This window comes from Anneissia japonica, unplaced genomic scaffold, assembly GCF_011630105.1.
Source record: "Anneissia japonica isolate Jap-2015-1 unplaced genomic scaffold, ASM1163010v1 scaffold3709_len703521_cov189, whole genome shotgun sequence".
NCBI lineage: Eukaryota > Metazoa > Echinodermata > Crinoidea > Comatulida > Comatulidae > Anneissia > Anneissia japonica.
Genome location: NW_022694779.1, coordinates 264,758 through 287,516, shown reverse-complemented (window position 1 = coordinate 287,516; position 22,759 = coordinate 264,758). Strand labels below are relative to the sequence as shown.

At 31.8% G+C, this 22,759-nt stretch overlaps 1 protein-coding gene and 1 long non-coding RNA gene across 8 annotated transcripts in view; both read right to left on the bottom strand.

Annotated features, from left to right (window-relative positions):
* Window positions 1-12,720, bottom strand: part of LOC117101313 — a 42,509-nt gene extending 29,789 nt beyond the window's left edge. The window contains exon 1 of the long non-coding RNA XR_004444265.1: window positions 12,490-12,720. This is a non-coding gene — a long non-coding RNA (uncharacterized LOC117101313). The remainder of the gene's footprint in view (window positions 1-12,489) is intronic.
* Window positions 12,721-13,407: 687 nt separating this feature from the next.
* The window catches only part of LOC117101293 (1-phosphatidylinositol 4,5-bisphosphate phosphodiesterase beta-1-like), a 91,055-nt gene continuing 81,703 nt past the window's right edge, over window positions 13,408-22,759 (bottom strand). For all 7 annotated transcript variants that reach the window (XM_033241249.1, XM_033241252.1, XM_033241251.1 and 4 more), the window contains 3 exons: window positions 21,764-21,850; window positions 20,800-20,935; window positions 13,408-17,079 (listed from right to left, as the gene is read on the bottom strand). In XM_033241249.1, coding sequence (XP_033097140.1) covers window positions 17,063-17,079; window positions 20,800-20,935; window positions 21,764-21,850 — 240 coding nt within the window. In that variant the 3' untranslated portion in view covers window positions 13,408-17,062. The remainder of the gene's footprint in view (window positions 17,080-20,799; window positions 20,936-21,763; window positions 21,851-22,759) is intronic.

Here is a 22,759-nt window from a genome sequence, read left to right as displayed (position 1 = left end):
GGGAATTAAACTAGATGACGTGTAACTTATAGTCAATACACATCCAACATTCTCACTACATCTCCAACACTTTATAATTAATTGCCAATGAGATAGAAATGGATAGGAAAAATTATACTGTCTTTACAATATGCACAGCTTAAAGATCCATGCCATGATAAAGGGATGCATGACATAACACTCTTTTAAAATACCTGTAGAGGGGCCCGGATGGGGAATTTTGAATATGGAGGGTCCAAACTACCTCAGCCCAACAAATGTGTAGAAATATATACATATGCCTATTGTTGCTCTCTCATCAAATGTTTTTTCAAACTTCCCTCTTTAATTTTCTAAACATCGTTATTATTTACGGTATGTTCTCTATCAAACTAGCTACACTACTGACACTGTTACTGCTTTGTCGCTTTACCGAGCAGTGTTTATATAAGATTAAAGAACATGTTCACACTGCCATGCGTGCAGCTCGTTTTTGAGTATCTAGACAACCCCACTTTCTACTTTAAAGCAACAGTCTTATGCCTATAAATTCATCAAACTTACAATCTCTGCATGCCCTCTTCCAACTTGTAATCCAAAATTTGCTCTCAATGAAAGTCTAACAATATGTGGAACATTTCAGCAATGTGAGACTTGTACTAATATTTAAAAAGCGAATACTGTAGCTAGGAGCTATTCCACTGCCTATTAACATGATGTACCTTCAATAAAATAACTAAATATTCCAAAAAGGTTATGACATCTATTTTCTCATTAATTTTTCACTACCAGGCAAATAGATGTAATTGTGTTACCCAAATACTGTTAGTAACATACAAAATTTAAAATGCATCATGATTTATAATTCAACATTTTGTTTGCCATTAATAAATGTATAATAATGTTGCCAGATGCTTCATGAGTTCTTTATTTAAAGGTTGATCGCACACTTTATGGCATAAAAATACTTTTAAATTAATTTTTATTGTATTTATTTTCATTTTTAAACTAACTGAGATCCAATTATTGTCTCCGCTACCTCCCACAGATGCACGCACAAAGGTACATTATTACACGTCATCCACACACACAAGAACACTTTTGCATACTTTTACATCTTTTTCTCTCAGATTTCCATCCACTTGTAACATTCACTCAATGTACAACCCCTCCCACGCTCACAAATAGTACATACACACACCCACACACACATAACTATAATTGCTTTAAGTATTACCTTACCACCATCAAGTATTCAAACACATTTTAATTATAGCTTTTCTCTTAGAAACATTGTGTATTTTCAATGATGGCGTAGAGCCTAGTATTTAAAAATCTATTTTTAGAATTTAATTAATTACGAATTTAATATTCTTTAAACTAGATTTAAAATGTACGGTACTTATAGAACAGTCTTCCCAAAGGTCTAGTTTTCAACAACTGACAAAATTGCAGAACACTTTATATGCAGAATAACAGTATAATTATAATTTTTAGGACTTTATAATTAAACTTTAATACAGCCTATTGTTATAGCTAATGTATCGATTGCATTTAATATTATATTACCTTTTATACAAAATTGTGGATTTTTTTGTTATACGTGCAGGTTTTTAAAATTCTGTAAATTGATTCGGTTGAATGAGTTCAGTTTAAATAGAGAATAATTTACAATAATATACTGACCTCATTAACAATGTTGGCTAAACAGTGAATCCAATTAATGACAAACTGTGGCGTGCACTATTTCATTTATTTCCACACGCTCAAATTCTACCACACATTTCACAATTTACATCAATCTTAATTTTGGTAATGTTATACAGTATTGCTAACCTTACAAATTTTTTTCTGAATTATTTTTTTTACTGATTATACCGATTTGTTTGACGTTTATTTAAGATACTGACTTATTATGGAGAGAGCAGTTCAATACTGTATAATAAATATGAACCAAATCAATATTATGTAATAAATAAATATATTTCTGCTCTGACCTTTTTAAAACCCTTTATGTTAATACTGTAAATATTTTTCTGAATAATATTCTTTCTACAGTTGTTTTCATAATATAGTATTTACGGTAATAAACTAGGATTAGTTTCCATTTATTTCTACCAACATGATTACTGCCCTCACTTCAATTAGCCAAATTAATATTAAAATAATTCTAATAAAAATTATATTCAATAATAATGCATTGTATTTAATCTTGTTTTTTTTATATTAATAGAAAAAATTATAATTTTTATGTTGACCAATAATATGTTTATCTGAATTTATATTAATTTTGTGACTACAGTACATATTTATTAATATTGGTGGAAATTATTTTTGTTATATTTTCTGATGATACAAGCCTCGGGTTGATATAAGTCTTCAGAATACAGTACTTGAAACATCTTCATTCCTTGCTTTAACAAAATGCATATTACTTTGATTAGACGAGGCATAAAATTAGTTTATGCCAAAGTTGAAATGGTCAGATGGATTAAGATACAGCAAAGTAATAATCATATTAATATTTACACATTAATTACTATAACGAGATGAAATATATAATGAACATCTTATGCATGTGCTACATCGCAACAAGAATGTGTTTGAAAATATACATTTATATACACGCTATACATTGTAGGCATATATTAAAATTCTACAGGGATCTCCTCGACTTTCAGTCCATAATATCACTAGAGGTTGTCCCTAATGGCATCAAGAAATGCTGTGTATTTATATCCGCTAGCAAAAGACTAACATCGAACCTCTCAACTAATTGAACATGACCAATATTTTTTCGGCAGCAAAGTTCTGTGGCTGCTTTGTTAAACCAAATTTAATTAGAATTTGTTAATTAAGTTGTTCTGCAATATATTGGAGTGCCCAGACTGGTTGTTTAAACAATAAATACGATGTAGGTACCACAAGTTGTTAAATATGAATAATCCGTACTGGGCGAGAGAGAGGCATTAACGATGGTGGTTAATGATGATGGTGGTGGTGATGACAACAATGCAAGAATGTTGGTGGTGGTGGTGGTTGCGAAGACGACGACAACGGCGATGATGCTGGTGATAATGATGAAGACTGTGACAATGGTGAAAAGGAAATTAATTATAGTAAATTTGACGATAATGACAATGAAAGTCGATCAAGTGATAATGAAATAGACCTTTCCGAAGTGTCAATCAAACTTAAAAACTGACCAATCAGAACAAGACCAGGAATATGTGCGTGCCGTACAAACATGCGTTTTCCCACAAACACAAGTGTTTACGTACATTTACGCTATTGCTTTGTGGGACCTTACGAACAATATCTAAGGGTCTGGGGCTTAGTGGAGAGGTCTAAGTAACTGTTGATGAGGATGATTGCATAGATGGATGCTGATAGTAGTCAGTATTATGATGGTGAACATGATGGTGGTAAATTGTAGACAATGCTCTCTTCAAATGATGCTGACATTTTTAAAGAACAGAGACATTAGTGTCATTTCCAAACAAATTCCTCCGGACATGTATGACACCGCAGTTTTGGCTTGTAAATATATTCAGGTCGGGGCCCGGCCTATCTATGAGTCTATAACAATAACCTGGCCGCTGTTCTTGCACGCAGAGAATAAGCTCAATTTTATGTTCAAAATATGCCTGCCTACAATTATAAATTATTCTTGAAACTAAAGATAGACTTAGCTATAAAATGAAGTTTATTTTATTCAAATATCCACATACTGTACCGTAATCATTATTGTAGATTTGATCTTTGATTCAGGGAACAAAAACTTGCATAGATGCATCTTAGCATATAGAAATGCCTACAAGTGTGGGCTTACCGTACTGATCCAATTCTGATTCATGCTTGATTCTCAGGAACTTAGACATCTTCTATGTATTTTTCTTTGTATTTTCAGTGTTTCAATTTCAATCAAAATGTATAAAAATTGTCATTTTGTAAATAAATTCTGAATTATTATTTTGTAAATGAATTCTGAAATCACATTTCTCCAATTGTTAATCAAGAGTAATATGTGGTAAACTTTGTACATGCTTCTACAAAATTTACATTATTCAAAGACTGGTCGTGAAATTGGGTACCTGAATGTCATCATTCCGGGCATCGTAAATTGCAAGGTTGACTGTATGTTACAGTAGATTATGCCTAACAAAAGAAATTGCTGACATACTAACATGGATAATAGGCCTAATGGGTATCCAGTCAGCAAACTGTTCAAAAGTTATATACTGTATATGTAAATTGTATTGTACACAAGAATACACATCAGAGTATCGGTGGCATATCTAGGAATCTTAAAATTAAGGGGTAGGGGAAGATAAATGGCGGGAATGGGGTGGTGGAAGATTAAAGGCGGGAATATTAATGGCGGGAATGCAAGTTGGGGCTCGATGATTAACTGAGGGGGTGCTATGCCACAAAAGAAGGTGACCTACAGTATGAAGTTATTTTCAACTACTTGAGAATGATTTTTTTTGCTTCGGACATTTCCATTGAGGAGGCGACTGGGGAAAGGAGACACAAGCTTTTTTTGGGGAATACCCCCCCACCCCCGTGCACACCTACGTACACCACGGAGCAACATCCCGTGTACTGTACAGTAGTATCTGGGCAGTTTGCATTTAACTTTCCTAGTTGTCATAGCAACTGGATCCTACTACCGGATTACTGTACATGCTACAGAGACGAGTGAGCTCTAGATCTTAAATTTATTACTTTAATAATACCTAGTTTCCCTACATCATCATATCAAGATGAACTGAAGAGTTAACATTGTGAAATGATGGAAAGTGAATGAAATGAAATTAATTAGAAGTGTTTCAAGCTTCCTATAAAATCTAGGCTATAATTCATAACAGTAGCATTTCATTGACATTTACAGGTAACCAATTCTTTCTATTGACATGCAAATCTGTAATAAAAATTCTGAATTTATATTGCATCTCATGAATAGGAATGATGTTATCTGGATTTAATGATGAATAACAAATATTATTAGCTTTTATCTTAAAACATGGAAAAAGTGGTTTCAACAAAAGTCTGTGAAGAAGAACCAACAAATTAACATGTATCAAAATTAACAAATTTGAAAGCAAGTAAAACAAAGTACAACATTGACACTAATATATTCAAATTTTATTATGAACAGTAAAACATAATTCTATCTGTTTTTAAATTTTTGAAATTAAATTACAGATTGCACAAACATTTATATTTTAAATAGTCATTAAAAAAATAACTTTCTATAATTAAGATAGAACAGACTAAACAAAACAATGTGTTAAAACAGACTAGGAAATTCCAGGTAGGCAATTAAGCCTGCCCTAGGCAAGGCTAGAAAATTCGGCCTATGTACATAGCGAGCGATCTGGACACCTGAGCTAAGTTTGTTTTTAGAATATATGGGTTTAACATACCTCAAATATTCTTATTATCTGAAGCAACACTTATTATGATCTACACTTATTATGATCAACTGAGTTAATGTAAGACTATAAATTCTGTATAAGTATAATAATGTTAAATTTATAATATGAAAATATAGAATCATGATTTTACTTTGAAGTTTGTACCATACTATTTTACGAAGTATTAACAGGCACGTTCTTAAGCTGCTATTAAAGCAGCATAGTAGTATGCAATCAAAATATTTCTTGATATTTTTTTTTAAATATTAAAAAATCTGTAACTCATTAACCATTGACGAGTTTTTTGAAATATTTTCTTGTCTTCGAAAAATCATTTGTACAACATCAAAAGAAAATTTTTTCAGAGCCTGGCTTTAAATTTATATGAAAATATATAGAATCACAGTGAGTTACTTTTTTGCAGGTTCTTTATAATAATATTTTACTAAGTAACAGACACATACTTAAGTATGTATATTAAAGTAGCATACTTAAGTATGCAATGAAAATAATTCTGACTATTTGATAGACACTGAATGCTTAGAAAATGCTTGACATTTACTTGATGGGTTTATGGAACAACCTGTATGCTAATTAAACGTCATTTTTCAACACCTTCCCACGTATAGTATAGTATTATCATTACTTATAGTAAATGTACTATAACAGTTATAATATCCGTCATGCACAGTATAAGTAGGTCTTTTAATATAACTGTCATAATATTAGTATACACAGTATGTCTACTGTAGCCCTTACACTCTTCTATAGCAGTCACAAAGTTATCACTTCAATTGATGAGGACACTGTAGATCAAGTAGACGATGGATTATTCTATCAATCATTAACAGAATCAAAGCATATTTGCATAGAAACAGCTTCTAAAGACACTTCATTAATATTATCAACACTTGGGATGCCAATTAATGATGACTGTCAGAATGTTGCTATGACAATGAGACACATAATTCAAGTGTAAAAGTATGAAATTGATTCTTATTCAAAATGTGCAGTCACTTGTCTACCGTTACTATTACTAATATTCTCGAGTATAAGGCAAGCCGTGTATAGTATAAGACGATCCCCAATTTTGAGAACATTTTTGGACGATTTTTGTATGTCGAACGTATGAACTTTTCTGCTCTTGATGGTCTTGATTCTAAAAATGGAGCCAAATGCAGTGCTAATCTTCAATACCATTTTATTGGCTTTTAAATGTTCATCAAAATCTTATTTCCGCGCATTTTAAATTGCATTCATTCATACTAACTGTTAGTAGGTTCATTTCTGTAGTAAATTTGTGTGTTACAGTACTTAATACAGACGATCTGCACATAAGGCAAACATGATTTAAAAACCAAAACTTTGTACGTGTTGGGCGTATATAGCCGGACACTCATTGCATCGTACGACGCAACGCCATCTGCTAATTTGTGGTAGCAGTCTGAACATTAAAAACGATCCGTTGTGTGTCGTCGTATTGTGCGTTGTGCAAAGTAAGTGCCTGGCTTAAGACGACCCAATGATTTTTTTATCATAATTTGCTTTTTCAAGCCTCGGAAAATATACAATACCTTTTTGATCAGGCTTAGGTATGCATACAGTACCTCTAGCTCTGATTAATGAAGATAATGAAATGGTTTTAACCCTAATTCCATCAACACATTTTAAATATAATGTATTAGAGAGCAAAAAATTTCTTTCTTTTTCACAAATGTCTTATACAATACCTTTTACTATTTCATATTTATCACCTCCTTTTTTTTTCAGGTGAATAACTTAAAAAAATATGCTATCTATGCCTATTGACAAATATTTAATTTTTTCCTCTTCTACATTGAACTGAATTCTATTCACCTATTATGAACATAATTTCATAGAAGGGTGGTTGCTATAGAAATGAGAGTTAATTGTAATGTGGGTCAGGCAGGTGGATCCTTTTCCTATCAAACAATAAGTCTTAGTGATAAAAAATTAATTTACGAAAAGGTTATTCAATGAACGTACACTGGGTTACAGGAAGAAAATCCAGTGTATGTTAGAAGCGGCATGAACTAACCATCACTTAGCAAGGTGAACAAACTAACAAACATCTGTCTTTTATATACAAAGTAATGAAAATCATCAAATTCTTGAATAATTTAAAGTTCTATAGTACTTGGAAATGAAGTAGTTTACCAAACAAACAATAATAAAACAACAATAAACATAATATTGTTTATACAGTATAAACAAACTTTCAGATTTATTTCTTAACTGCTTTGATGCTTTTGGCAAAATCACTTTGCTAATTCATTCCCACCCTTGTTGTATGACACTAAAAGATAAATTTGCTAAAAATGTGTTCTTTTTTTACAGAAAAATACTAAAAATATACTATTCACATGCTACAGCCTTTTAGCAGTCAGATTAGCCTATAAAATTGGATATATGCTAAGATTATTAATTATTGAATATGATATTAAAATATGCAACATTATAAATATTAATATGCTGAACTTACACTTCATAATGCAGTATTGAAATGCGTCCAGATCTTTAAGGTTAGCTCTGAAACGTCTCTGTTGTTATAAATGGCTAAACATACAATTTCAAAAGTCTGTAATAACAGAACTTTACTCAAAAATTATTGAAATGTTTATTCCTTTTTTAGTCTTTTATGTTGTACTGTATAATATTGATAATATTGTCCAGCCAGTAAAATAGTTTCTAGTGGATAAATAAAGCCCATCTGTTAAATACTATAGGAACAAAAATTAATATAGTGAGATGATTGGTCTAGCTTTATTTATGTGATGGCACAAGTTATTATGTTTGCGAGTTTTATTTGATTAAATTGCAAACTTAAATTTTCTGACATGTGGAAAGATTAGTACTCAAACAAAACTAATCGTTTTCTGGTAAATATCTAACACCAAAACATTAAAATTAAGATTTCTAAAGTGACATCTTCTTAATACTGCATAAAAGAGATGGTGATTACGGATGAAAGCTAAGATAATGATGTACTGTATTATAATTTTGTTCACGTCCAGATCTTTAAGGTTAGCTCTGAAACGTCTCTGTTGTTATAAATGGCTAAACATACAATTTCAAAAGTCTGTAATAACAGAACTTTACTCAAAAATTATTGAAATGTTTATTCCTTTTTTAGTCTTTTATGTTGTACTGTATAATATTGATAATGTTGTACTGTATAATATTGATAATATTGTACAGCCAGTAAAATAGTTTCTAGTGAATAAATAAAGCCCATCTGTTAAATACTATAGGAACAAAAATTAAAATAGATGATTGGTCTAGCTTTATTTATGTGATGGCACAAGTTGTTGTTATGTTTGCGAGTTTTATTTGATTAAATTGCAAACTTAAATTTTCTGACATGTGGAAAGATTAGTACTCAAACAAAACTAATCGTTTTCCGGTAAATATCTAACACCAAAACATTAAAATTAAGATTTCTAAAGTGACATCTTCTTTGTCCAATCAATCATACACTAGCTTAGCTATCAATCATTTTACATTCAAACAATAAGAACTGCAGGATGCGACAGGTTCGTGGATTAAGAAACGTCACTACTATTATGTCACGTTTGCATTGGATTAATTTTGACTATACCTTAATCAAATTGTACCTCAGTTTGAACTACTGTACCTGTTCCAGTCAATTTTAAGTAAGGTTTTGCGCACCGTGTAATCAGTACTGTATAATCATCTTCTGTGAAAAAAGCGATGTGTATGGTTTACTATGGTATACATTAGCAAGCACTCTGGAAAATTTACCATGTCTTGCTGTTTTCCTTTTACTTTTCAAATCGGGGAAAAACAGCGTCGTTTTTCTCAGTGGACACTGTTTACTCAGTAAAACACATCGCTTGACCAAGCAGGATGATGTTTACACTGGAATTTTGTTGGTCCAACTACTGATCACGTACATGATTAGATTGACCGGAAAGTGTCAAACCAAACTGGGCTTTATTTAGGATCACTGCATTCATTGATATACTGTAATGATTGCCTACAGTCTAGTGGGGCAACAGGACAGCTGAAAACACCAGTAGAGGAAAGTAGTTATGGCACTGCCTGCCCTGATAATTTCATGGGCCTCCACCTACCTCTGTTAACCTACAGTAATTGCCCATACTTAAAATCCATTCTTATTACGGTAATTAAAGTTTACCAACATTATCATCCCACAACTTTAAAATGTCTACCACTCATCCTTAGTATTCCATAGCTACAAACCTTCCAGTATACAGCAGCAGCGTAGGCCTACAGTCAGCAAAGAGCACATATGTTGATGGAACATTAACTGAATACGAAACATCTTGTTCTGAGCATAAACAATTCATTCCAAGTGAGGACTCCAATGCTTAGGTGAATTAATGGACACACAGATGGTCACACTAAATGATAATTGCATTCAATGCCTTATTAGTCAGAAATCCTTAAATTGAGCCTGTAACAGATTGATGAAGCTACGTACTGACCAAAGCCAACATTAGCAACTGCAGTTCCTAATGTTACGGACTAAAAAAGCACAATTTTTATCCAAACCAGAAAATCTTTCTCCCTTATCCCACCAAGGATTTTACTAGTGTCTATATCCAGATTAGATGTTCTTGGTGGCCTCCTTGATTTAGAACCCATTCTTCCCCCCACCACCCCTCCCCCCATTTGATTGCCAGTGGAAAAATATTTGTTTATCTTTTTATTGGGTTCAATAAATGTATATTATTAAAAGACAATTGAAACCTCATGCAGTGCTGATAACATTGCATTTTACTGGGCCCTAAAATCACCAATTATAATTCATGATTTAAGCTAGAAAACATCACACATAATGCAAATCATAACAAATAAGTAATAGCAGAGAGAGCAGCTTAGGGGTCGTTCACAATTAATAATAATTATCAAGTGTACAAACAGTACTCTTTTACGGTACCCCCTCCCCTCCCATCTGTAATTGTACAAAAAAATGTTGATTTTGCAATAACCATTCTGCATTTTTTTGTGAAGCAATGTACTTGGTTGCTTAAAAATGAATATTATATCCATTGTTACATTATAATTTACCATTACTTTACATATTGCATGTTTATTTTGAATCAACATTTTCATGCATATGTAAAGAGTGTACAAACCCCTTCTCCCTAGCGTACTGTTTGTACCCTCGTGAAAATGTTGATAATGTTGAACGACCCCTTACACGACCCCTTACTGTAGCTCAGTCAGCTACTGCAACACTGGTGGCAGCCACTGTGTGTGCACTCAACCATTGAGATTCTTACAAAACCTTGGTTACTCTTTAATTTCTATTGCTAACGACTTGTGCTTACACAATGGAGGGGTGAATGCAGGTTTCAATGGCAAGCATTCCACCAGCATTAGATGCTTAAGCCACAATTGGTCTTGTATGTCATAGGGCCCATGTTCATGTTAAATGGGAAAAGAACCGGTATTAGCCAATCCATCAAAGAGGAGTCTTTCACAGTGTTTTTGGTCACGGTTGGTATATCCTATCAAAACGAATGCATAAATTTACTAATATTAAGGATGCATACCTAATGCAGATCTATGCTACTACAATGCACTTTTGTTTTCTTGGCCATTCAACCAAATTTTGTATAGAAACCTTGTTCTTCCTTGGCTTGGCCCTCCTTCTGTGTTTGAGGATCACTAAAATTTATCATTTAAAATGAACCTGCTACACTCACCTGAAGGATTACTAGTCAGGCATGTAATTCAGAACATAAGAATTTTATTTCAGAATGTTTCACTAAATGTTAACCTTCAAGTTACTGTAGGTATGTTAAATAGATTAAAAATTCCGAGAGGCACAACAAAAATACTATCATATTATTTACCAAATCTTCTTGAATAATTGATAGTTAATGAATTGCAATCAATCTCCCCGACTCCAGAATTGTACCAATTTTTTTAAAATTTGATGTTAACATCTTTTATTAAATAAAATTTAAAAACAACAAATGGTAACAACTGTCAGTCTCATCACTTGGAGGTCAAAATAAGAGCAATAATGAAGTTTATGTGGCTACAGTATCGTTGCCATGAATACATTCTATAAATTTGTCGTTATTGCTGAAGAAAAGCCATTTAAAACCTCAAACCTACAAATTTAATTAAATTAAGTAACATAGATAGTTATAAAGATTAAAGTGTTTAACTAAAAAAGATGAATGCTGATTTGCGGTGGTAAAATCCTAAATAACGGCTCTAATTTTACTTGCACTTTTTTATTATTTTTTTATTTATACATAGTTTTGGACACTTTCACACCGCACCTCATGTACACACGCTCACATCCAGACGTTTGATCAATTAACAAAGTAGAAGTAAAAGAAGTATACCAGTACCTTTTAGGCTTTAGGGAGACCATCCACAAGATTTCTCCACTGTTATAGGCCTACAGCAGCTCATTTTGCTGTTGTAAATGAAATACTGTTGGAGAGCAGCTTAGCTCAGTCGGCTAAACTGGTGGTAGCCTCTGTGTGTGTGCTGAACCGTGGTAATCTCTAAGCCCCTGGTTAAATTCCCATCGCTGCTCTGTGTTTTAGCTGGCGGGCTGAAATTCAACTTACGACAGCAGTCTTTCGGATGAGACGTTTAGGCCGTTGGTCCTGTGTGCACCACCACTGTGTGTCTGTGTAGCCTAGGTAGGCTGAATTTTGTAGGCAAATTTCTAGGCTAATTTCTAATAATATTAGGCTAGCCTAGGCCTAACTAATAAGCCAAATAAACTAGGTCTAGGCTAGGCCTAGCCTACAAAAGTGAAAATGAATAAAAAAAATTTTCATCTGTCATATAAAAAACAAATAAAAAAATCCAGATACTAAAACAGCATAAAAAATATGTTTTTGAAATTATCGAGATGCACTTGGGCCTACAGCAGCTAGCTAAGCTAGGCCTAATCTCATCATCAATAACGAGACCATCGGCATCATTGCCCTCATTATCATCATCTCGTCGGCAACTCGAAACGGGCGAGCGATCTTGGGTAAATTTACAACGAACGGTAAACTGAGATACAGATAAATTAAACAGATGATAACAAAACTACCACACTTACCAATTTTATGTAGATATTTCTGTGTTGCAATATTATCCAAAAAACAAGAAATATTCCATCAGCAAATTGATGGGCTGTTCATTTCAACATCTTTCGAAAAAACACAGCAGTATAATGATGCACCCTCGATAAACAGCTTCCGATTCGCCACGATAAGCGATGCTCCTCACCTACTGCTGCTGCATGCTCCTCCTTGCTGCTCTGCTGTCATCGCGTGAAACTGGGCCTTGTTTATTTTAGATCAAAGCAATTGCATTACAATAGCGCCCTCTACAGTCGATTCCCTGCAATGTTATTTTTTTTCTCCTCCCTCAGAAAAAAACATAATACAGAAAAAGGTATTTATACGGGAATTTTTTTCTCTCATTCTAATTTTCAATTATAAGCTAAAAACTAACTAATAGATAAAATAAAAAATCCAAATACAAATTATTATTTTCTCAAATGTTAGCTCAACATAGGAAGTAAGTATCTTTAAAATATCCACATTTAAAGTATTCATTTTTGTTATTAAAAACTAAATAACATAAAATACTTAAATAATATTATCATGATTTATTAATCTAAATGTAATAGATTTTTAAATTTTCCTTCATGAAAGTAAGTATTTTCATTCTTAAATACATTTTTTTTATAACGTTTTTAATGTATACGTAAATGTATATAATATGAATGTATGGATATATTATTTTATTATGATTGAAAGAAAGAGGGACTTGCAATTTGATCAATATATGATTTCCCAAATAGCAGGTGTATAACAATAATGAATAGACCAGACTGATGGGTGTGCATGAACTGCCCTAGATAATTATATATTAATAAAATCAAATTCATAGAAGACTTTGCATAATCCTTTGAACAATGAAACTGTTGGCAACTTTGTATTACTCAGAAAATAAATGATATAAGAAATACTTCACTTTGTTCCATATTCATATTTTAATGAATTTAAACTACACATGACATCAAAATAATTCCATGGATACAGTAAAATTGTTGAGGGCAGTAAACATTTCTGCATTTCAGTACAATTTTTCTTATATAAAACTTTCAATATATTATCGCTAAATGTTATCAATAGATTAAAAAAAAAAAGCTTGTGATTTAAATATAAAACAGCGGATTAACACTATATTCATAAAAATGTTGAAGTTATAAATATTAGAAGAATCCTGACAGAGGATCATGGGTAATAATGGTGATGATTATCAATGCCATTAACCTATCATTGTTTCAATTAATAAAATCCCCTAAAACTAATTTAACATTAATTAATAGATTCATTCAATTGGTAAATATATTTGACCTACCAAATTTACTTATAAATTTAATTAATCAATAATTTATGAGGCTCCATTAGAACATTTTCTGATTGTAGCATTCCAATGATTACTGTTGTTACAGTCTCAAATATGTTCAATACATTGCTTAATTATTATATATTTATATACAGAAATGATATCAGAATGGACATGTTAGTCAGACATATTAGATACAATTAAATAAGTAAAACCAAAACCAAATAGAATCTGAAAGACAAGAAAACTAAACATAAAATGTTACTTTGTTCACTACATGTAAATCAACATGACTATCCATTAAGTTAATCATAATGCAATTGCTAATGCATAATTACCTTATTAGGCCTACTATATTTCTAAATTTTTATGATTATGTATGCAACAATAATTATATATGTTATTAATTTATCTAACTCACCAAAATGTATACAAAAATATATTTTTATTTAATATACATATTTCTAGATCCATTTACACATTTTACGAAACAAGTTAATTATTGAAATTTCAGGGGCAAATATCTAAATAACAATGGATTTGTTATAGCCCTTTTTTTCTATTCCCCTATACACAGTTGTAATTTTCACATACCATGCTTTACAAAATATCACCTATACCTATTATCAATTAATAATTATTATTATTAAATAACAATTGATTATATAATTATTTCATATTTACTGAATTATTTCATAATTACCAAATAATTCACCTAATATACAATAATACAATTTTTAGATTGATTAAATCAATTAATATAATACTCTTTAAAAGAATCATTAAAAAGTAAAATACACCAATTCGAAACTGTTCATACAGTTAATTACCAATAAGTTTTCATGAACTAAGACGTTACTGATCTGTAGGTGGTCTGATCTTTGAACCTTGGGGGTTCAGCAATCAGATAATAAATAGATATGCATGGGGAGACTTAGCTACTACTGTAAACTAAACACAAATGGACTTTAAAGGCACTAAATAAATATATACTGAATTTTCAATCCCGTACATTAAACAATTATAATACAAACAGAATACAAGTAAGTGTTTCAGTGATGCCTTTCTTACACATCAGTCAGCCATTATTTTTTATGAATATAAACACATTATTTGATTATTTAGTTTAAACTAATTTAAATTTTGTCAAAATCCTCAAACTGATCAATAATCAAATAATTGATGTCATGCCTCTTCTTAGTTTTTTATATTTGTATTTCTTTTTATGAAAGACAAACAATGAATAACAGCGAAAGTTTCTAATTTTAAGCAAAAAAAAACCACACATAAAAGTCCATGTGAAACAGAAAATTGACAATCCACATAATCATGGAATGAATTATAAAAAAATAAACAGGTAAAACATAATAATCATTGAACTAAACATAATTAATCTACTTTAAAATTGCAAATGTTTAGTTAAATAGTTGTAAAATTTATCAGTTTAGTATATAGAAAAAACATTCTCAGAATTTCACCTGGTTCCATAGTATAAAAATTATCTGTTTTGCTGAACTAACTTATTAGTTGGTTCAACAAACCAGACATTTTTTCGAATAAAACATTTTGACTAAAATGTCAAAATATTAATTTGTAAAAAGAAAATATGCAAGGAGATGAGGTAATTCTATTATATTCAAAAGTTTAGTTCCGCTTATGGAAACTGTGTTAACAGATATCTGCTATGAACTGGTATGCAATCTTGAAGCCACACATAGAAAGTCATCCATATATTATGTTAACAAACCTTATTATAAATATTTTAAATATTAATATATTATTATTATTAATATTGAAGAACTTATAATTGAATATCTCAGTAGACTAGATGACATTCTTCCAAGTAATAACAATTAGAATAACAATATAATACTACTAATAATAGCAACAATAATATTACATATTTACAATTCTGATAACATATTAGTATAATGGAAAACCCAATAAAATAACTAATACAACAAGATATTAGATAATTATAATATTGTCAATAACTGAGCCATTTTCTTTCAGCAAATTTGTTTATTTTTAAATACTTAATTTAACTACATTTACCATGTTTGATCATTGCCACATCATAATTTAAAAAGGGACTAATTCAGCATGGAATGTTCAACAGTTTGTTTTGACACCTTTCCCTTGATAATTTAAATTATGAACTACAAAAACGCTCAACTTAAAATGAAGGGATTAAAACCAGAATGACCAATCCCATAAGCCCATTAAAACACACATGTAACACACACAAAAAATGTGGGTTTTCCTTGTCTATTTTATATATGCTGAACAAATGGCAAATGAGCAGCCAACTATGTTTAGTCTAAGGAATAGACTTTTCAACACTCGGCGCTATGAATCTGTTAGAAATAGCGCGGTATACATCATTATAGATGGATATAAAAGTAAATCCTTGTGATACTTCCCCTGGGTGGGATGCTATTTCACTGCAGGTTACTCCCAGCAATTTGCTGGTTCCCATTGATCCAGCTGGGTAGGCTGAAGCAATGTAGATAAAGTGCCTTGCTCAAGGACACAAGCGAAGTGTACAGCGAAGGATTGAAACCCAGACCTTGAGGTTGGGAAACCAAACCGTTTTCACTGAGCCAAACTGCTTATGCTACATAGATAGATATGGATCGTGAAATTTCTTGAATCTTGTTCATCATTATAAATTTTCATAGTCTACATAACCATTGAAAACTATGTGAAGTTACTCTCCTAATTATTTGGTGAACGATGAAAACAATATAATACTATTTTAAAACAATTATTATACAACACAAAAATGACATCATGTGTATGGTCAAGGGAACGGAGTAATAATTTTGAAGATTTCATAGCTTCAAAATATTTATAAAAAAAAAATTTTGAGTCAGACCATTCTGGTTTTTAGTCCTTCAAATAACAAACAGAATTACACATAATTGACAATTAAAAAGTAAAAACTCATTAAAATTGATATGCAGTTCTGAACAGGATCATTCTTATTAAAAAGAGATTAAAAACAGATATTTTAACAATTGTAACTTTTTGTTAAAATGATAATTACCAGTCATAAAAAAGAATGTAATTATTTACCTAAATGGTAGACGATAAAATCTTAATCGGAGGGTTAAAAAAACAAGACAAACATCAAACGTGGGTAGTCTTTGCCAGCCTTTGATACTGGGTAAAATTACCTGATGTCCTTTGGGTATCGTCCATGCAACTGTTTCTAGCGATTTCAAGCTTTCGTCCATGCAAGCATTATACGATCAGTTACAATACTAAGCCTATTCATGCATATTCTCTGCAAATAGAAACATTTAATCAAAATAAAACTACAGCATTTGCAGGGAAGTAAAACAAGCATACAAGTAACTTTAGCAATTGAGTTTTGCATAAACTGAGTGTTAGCTATTTGTAACTTGGAATTACAATTAAAATTTTACAAAGAAAATTTCCAAAGAAACATTAAGTTTGCATTTGCAGGGAAGTAAAACAAGCATACAAATAATTTTAGCAATTGAGTTTTGCATAAACTGAGTGTTAACTATTTGTAACTTGGAATTACAATTAAAATTTTACAAAGAAAATTGCCAAAGGACATCAAGTTCATGCGTGATGTAATTCGAGAAATTAAAGGGAGATAGTTAACAGTCAGTCAGGAAGGAAGTTATACAATATTAAATAATTACTGTTCATCCAGTTCAAACAGACTCAGTTTTCAAATTGCATTTTCTTTAATTAACATTTTTTTTGATATACAGTAACTAATTACTGTTCACCCAGGCCAAAAACAGTTTCAGTATAGGTATTATCTATGTATTATGACAGGCTTTTGAATCTGATATGGTAAATTTAATTTATTATTACTATATAATTAACTTAATCTAAAATTTAGTTAAAGGAAATTTGCTTCACTGTGTATTAATATCCCCTCTGCTGGCGATTTAATAATCAATATTTGTACACACAGTATAATACTGACATAGAGCTAGACATATATGTGATGTTCCGTAATCATTTGACTAGAATGTCAAATAATGTACTTCAAGCTATCAAGTTGTTGTTTATGGCAAATAACTGTAATTTGCCCATAAGTGGGTGTGATATGACATCATCATGCACATATATGGGTACAGTATATTACATAATGCCCATATATGGTATAATATAACATCATCATATCTATATACAGGTGATATTATATCATGATGTCCATATATGGTTATGCTGACATTATCATGTCTATATACAAGTACAATATGACATCATTTTGTCCTTATATGAGTAGGATATGAATTCATCATGTCCATATGTTATTCTAGATTAATATGACATATGTGGGTATGAAATGATCTCATTATGCCCATATATGAGTATAGAACATCATCACATCCATATATGGGAAGGATCCATATATGGATATGTTATGACATCATGCCAATACATGGGCAAATCAGATATTTGTCACAGAAAACTGCATGGATGAAGCTCCACATGCATTCACAGTAAAAAAAACAAATACACATGACTTCAAAAATACGTTCAAAAATAGACTATGAATACAAACATTACGCATGCTCAGTGCTATAAGATGCACACAAAGTAGAACAGAACAAGCAGAGGTTTCATCAAAGAACATTTTTAAAGGTCATTCTAGATCTACTTGATAAAGTAAGATGTAATACTGCTACTCACTACTTACTTCAGCAAAAAAAAACAAAAAACACGTTGATAAACAACCTAACATAAAAAAAAGTTTCTTGCACTGTTCATCCTCTTGTTTACTACATGGATTTGTATTCTTAGCAACATCACAAGAATAACATAATCATACAGTCATATGACATCAATATCAGTATTTTTCACGTTACACTAATTTTTGATGTCTTAATATAAATAAAATTCACTGTGAATGCAACCATATTGGTTTGGACCATTTTGGTTAAGAGATGGGACAGAAAGGACCGATTTCTAATCTAAAAATCTTCAAAAATAATTTCACTGGTATTAATGAAAACAGGCACATAGTGACAAGATGTATATAAATATCTTATTTTTTTTTTATCTAAAATGAATTTTTTTCCTCTGTATATAGGTAGGTGACCAATTTCAGGTATTAATAATACTTAAGATGTTGAATACGGAGGGCGCTATTGATAATTTTTCTTCTACTTTGATTGATCCACAATTTTGTTCTTATATATTGATATATAGTAACAAAGTGACAATAACTTAAAAAAACAACAATGATAAATATATTTTATGAGCAAGGGCCAAGGATTATTAACATTGTACCCACCCATTTTGTTATGCTACTAAACGGCAAAAATGAAGAGAATTAGTAGATATGAACCGCAGATCTTATAATGACAAGATAGTGCTCTCTGCAAACATGAGAAAGCGCTCTCTGCAATTTTACATGTAACAAATAGAAGCATCGATGTTCATTAAAAAGAAGCATAAAAAGTAATGGCTTTTGAGAGAGGGCATGCTAGTTGTTACCATGGTTGTTACAGAAATTGCACACAGAAATTGCAAAATGCGCTATCTTTAAAGATTTGCGATGTAAAATTTGCGAGAGGGCGCCCTACACTGCATTTTTACACAATTTGCACGCAGAAATCGAAGATTTTCGCTATCTTGCTATAATAAGATTTTCGATATGAACTAAATGAACATGCACAATAATGGTAAAAAATGACTACAAATGATAATTAAAATATCATATTTACTGAGTATAAAGCCTGGTATAGAATACAAAATCTACTGAAAATTAGGAGGTGGCTTATTCAGTATCGTGATTCAGATTTCTTTTAAACATGCAAAATTACAATTGTTGGTGGCGCTACAATAACACTGTATGCTTAATGACCATCTCCATTAAGATGGATGGTACAGAAATCAGTTTCATCAATACAGCTAGCTCTGAACACATCATATCTGATTATGATTCAGGGAATTAACTACACAAGCAGCCCAGAGTCAGCCAAGTGTTAATCCATAAACAACTAGGCCAAGGCAAATTTATAATTTCTGGAAATATTTGTAGATAGTCAAGATGTACAATTTTTTTCATGGATCAATTGGTTGGAGACCAAAGCCTTCAATAATAAACAGAAGGTGGCATTTCTAGGCACCTATAGAGGTGCAAAAACCTTCTACTTCTCACTTGTTCAACTTCTATGCCTTAAACAACCTCTATAATGAAATGGTTTGTGCCACGTAATTGTACTGTTTTTTCTACAGGCATGTTTTCTGATTTCCCTCAACTGTAGTGATAAGACTAGCAGTGCAGGCTCACTTGCCCATTATTTCAGATTATATCAGAAGAGTAAATGATACCCATGAGCATACTCGGATAAAGGCTAGCATCTGACATCAAGCCTAAACTGGGGGATGGGCTTATAATCTAACATAGGCTTATACTCAGTAAGATACAGTAATAATGATAATAGTAATAGTAATAATGATAATAGTAGCAACAAAAATAATAAAAAACGTTAATAATAATAATATATAAGAACCCTGTAAATATATTATTAAGCCTATTTCCTTAAAGCTACTGCCCTTTGATTCATTTCAAAATATAATAATAAATAATAATAATGTCATCTTATTAGGTGCACGTATCCATCTCTTGGTAGAGCTGCTCGCGGCGCCGTTTTCCACCTGCAGAGTGTACATGTAGCCTTTTTTCTGCATTATTATTTTGAATTAATTAATTTTATTTAAATTATTTATTTATTTATTTTTATGTATATTTATTTATGACAGACCTGACATAGATGGGAAAGATAGGTAGAATAAGATGCAAATACTCTTTGGGGTCACCATCCACCACCACTGTCGCGCATTCCCGGACCTCTTGAAATCTACAACTTGGTATCGTCATATAAAGAACTATCAAAGGCCAAAGAATCAGAAGAAGGCTCAGATGAAGGATCTGATGAAATGTCTGACGAAGGGTCAGATGGAGGATAGTAGATAAAAAATGGAAGAGGACGGTAAGTTTGCTTATTACCTTGGCTTGAGTATGTGTGTCCATTACCGTTGGTATGGGATAAGGAATTTGACTCTAGATTACTCTTGCTGTACCTGCGTTTCTCCTCCAACTCTTGACAGCTTTCGCGGAACTTCTGCTCGAAATCAGCAATAGCCTGGAGACAAAGAAAAAAACTTTCTCACTACCTACTTTATTTGTTATTGATGGACGATGCAGAGAGAGCAGCTTAGCTCAGTCGGCTAATCTGGTGGTAGCCACTGTGTGTGCGCTATACCGTGGAAATCTCTAGATCCCCGGTTCAATTCCCATCGCTGCCTCTCCTTGCATTTCAGCTGGAGGGCTGAAATGCAAGTTACAATAGCGCACCGTCTTTCGGATGAGACGTTTAAGCCGTTGGTCCCGTGTGCATTTATGGCCCATGTGCACGCAGTACACTCTTCGGAAAAGAGTAGGGGATTGTCTCCCGGTGTACTGTTCAATCACCACCAGAAAAGGACCCCACTGGAAATAAGTCTTCTTCTAGACTTTCGTGGGCTATCCTTAGTGTTTACACCGAATAAATCCATTCCATCCATTCCATTCCATACCATGTAAATAAATCAACTACATTGCTTACTTTGTACATTTGCACTATAGTGTTCTATGGTCGTGTATTGGAACACTAGTTTAATTAAGTTAAAATCTAATTTTAGAGGACTGTATGTATTGAAATTAGGAATAGGAGTGATTTTTAATTCTTGTTTTAGTTTACTGTATAATATTTGGTTTTTGTAACAAGTGGCACATAACAGGGATGGGATATATTTAGCATTATTATGAAAAGCTGACTCTTTACAGGTAATATAGAAACTCTTCAAAAATATTTGGTTTCTATTTCAATTAATTTTGCAGTATATAGAAATCCTTATAAAAAATAGAGCAGCTAAAAATTCCATTTTGTGTTGACAATACAATTGATTTAAAAAGAAAACATTTATCTTACCTGATTACCTTCCTCCTCGACACGAGTCCTGATCTCCTCCATTTTAGTCTTCAGTTCCTCGGTCTTCGTGGCATGCTCTTCTTCAAGCTACGAAAAAAACAACACATATATCTGTATAATATTTATATATTCATTTATTCTTTCTTTATATTGAATGACACTTTCAGTGCTAAAGCGTTGTTTCCAAAGTGGTTCAGTATAAACAAATAAGAAAAATTAAACAATGAACTTTATAAAGTATATACCAGGTAAAAAAAAAAAAAAAAAAAATATACATTATAGTTATATAACAATCAAAAAATACTTTTAAATGAAAAAAATATATGTAAAGTAAATGAAATACTTGTTTTAGATTTGACAGACCTGACCTCATCATGATGGGCGCGTTTATTTTTAAATTCCCAAGATCACTTTTTAACCAATTTAAAGTGTGTTTCAGGCCATTCTGGGCATTTCAAAATTTTCTCGCTGAGGAAAACTATCGGATCCTGCGTATCACCTAAAATTCATCTATGACGAATTTCAACCTAGTTGTTGTTCCCATTTTTTACTAAGTTTACTCCATTCTAATGCATTTAAAATATCAATTGGAGTTTTTATGTCAGCAGATAGTAAAATGCCCACTACAACTTCTTTGGTATATAATAAAGCAAACCACTTAAATTGCATTTTATGGACATTTTTATTCAATATCAATATCTGAATCTTTTGTTGTTCACACACACTATCTAATGGTTAGCAGGATCCAGATAAATAACATACACGCTCACCCTCAAGTTCATACAAGAAAATCCCCCATCCAGATATAAAGAAGATGATGGTGATCATTGGCCTACTGGAAATTGGAAATGATATGCCTGATTGGTTAATGACGGAAACGCACTCAACTTGCTAACCGACAACGCTTGCTATCCAATAGCGTATCCATATCCTGGGAACGGTTACAGCTAATCGATTGGGCATTCACACATGCGTGCTATTAAGTAGGGCTAATGG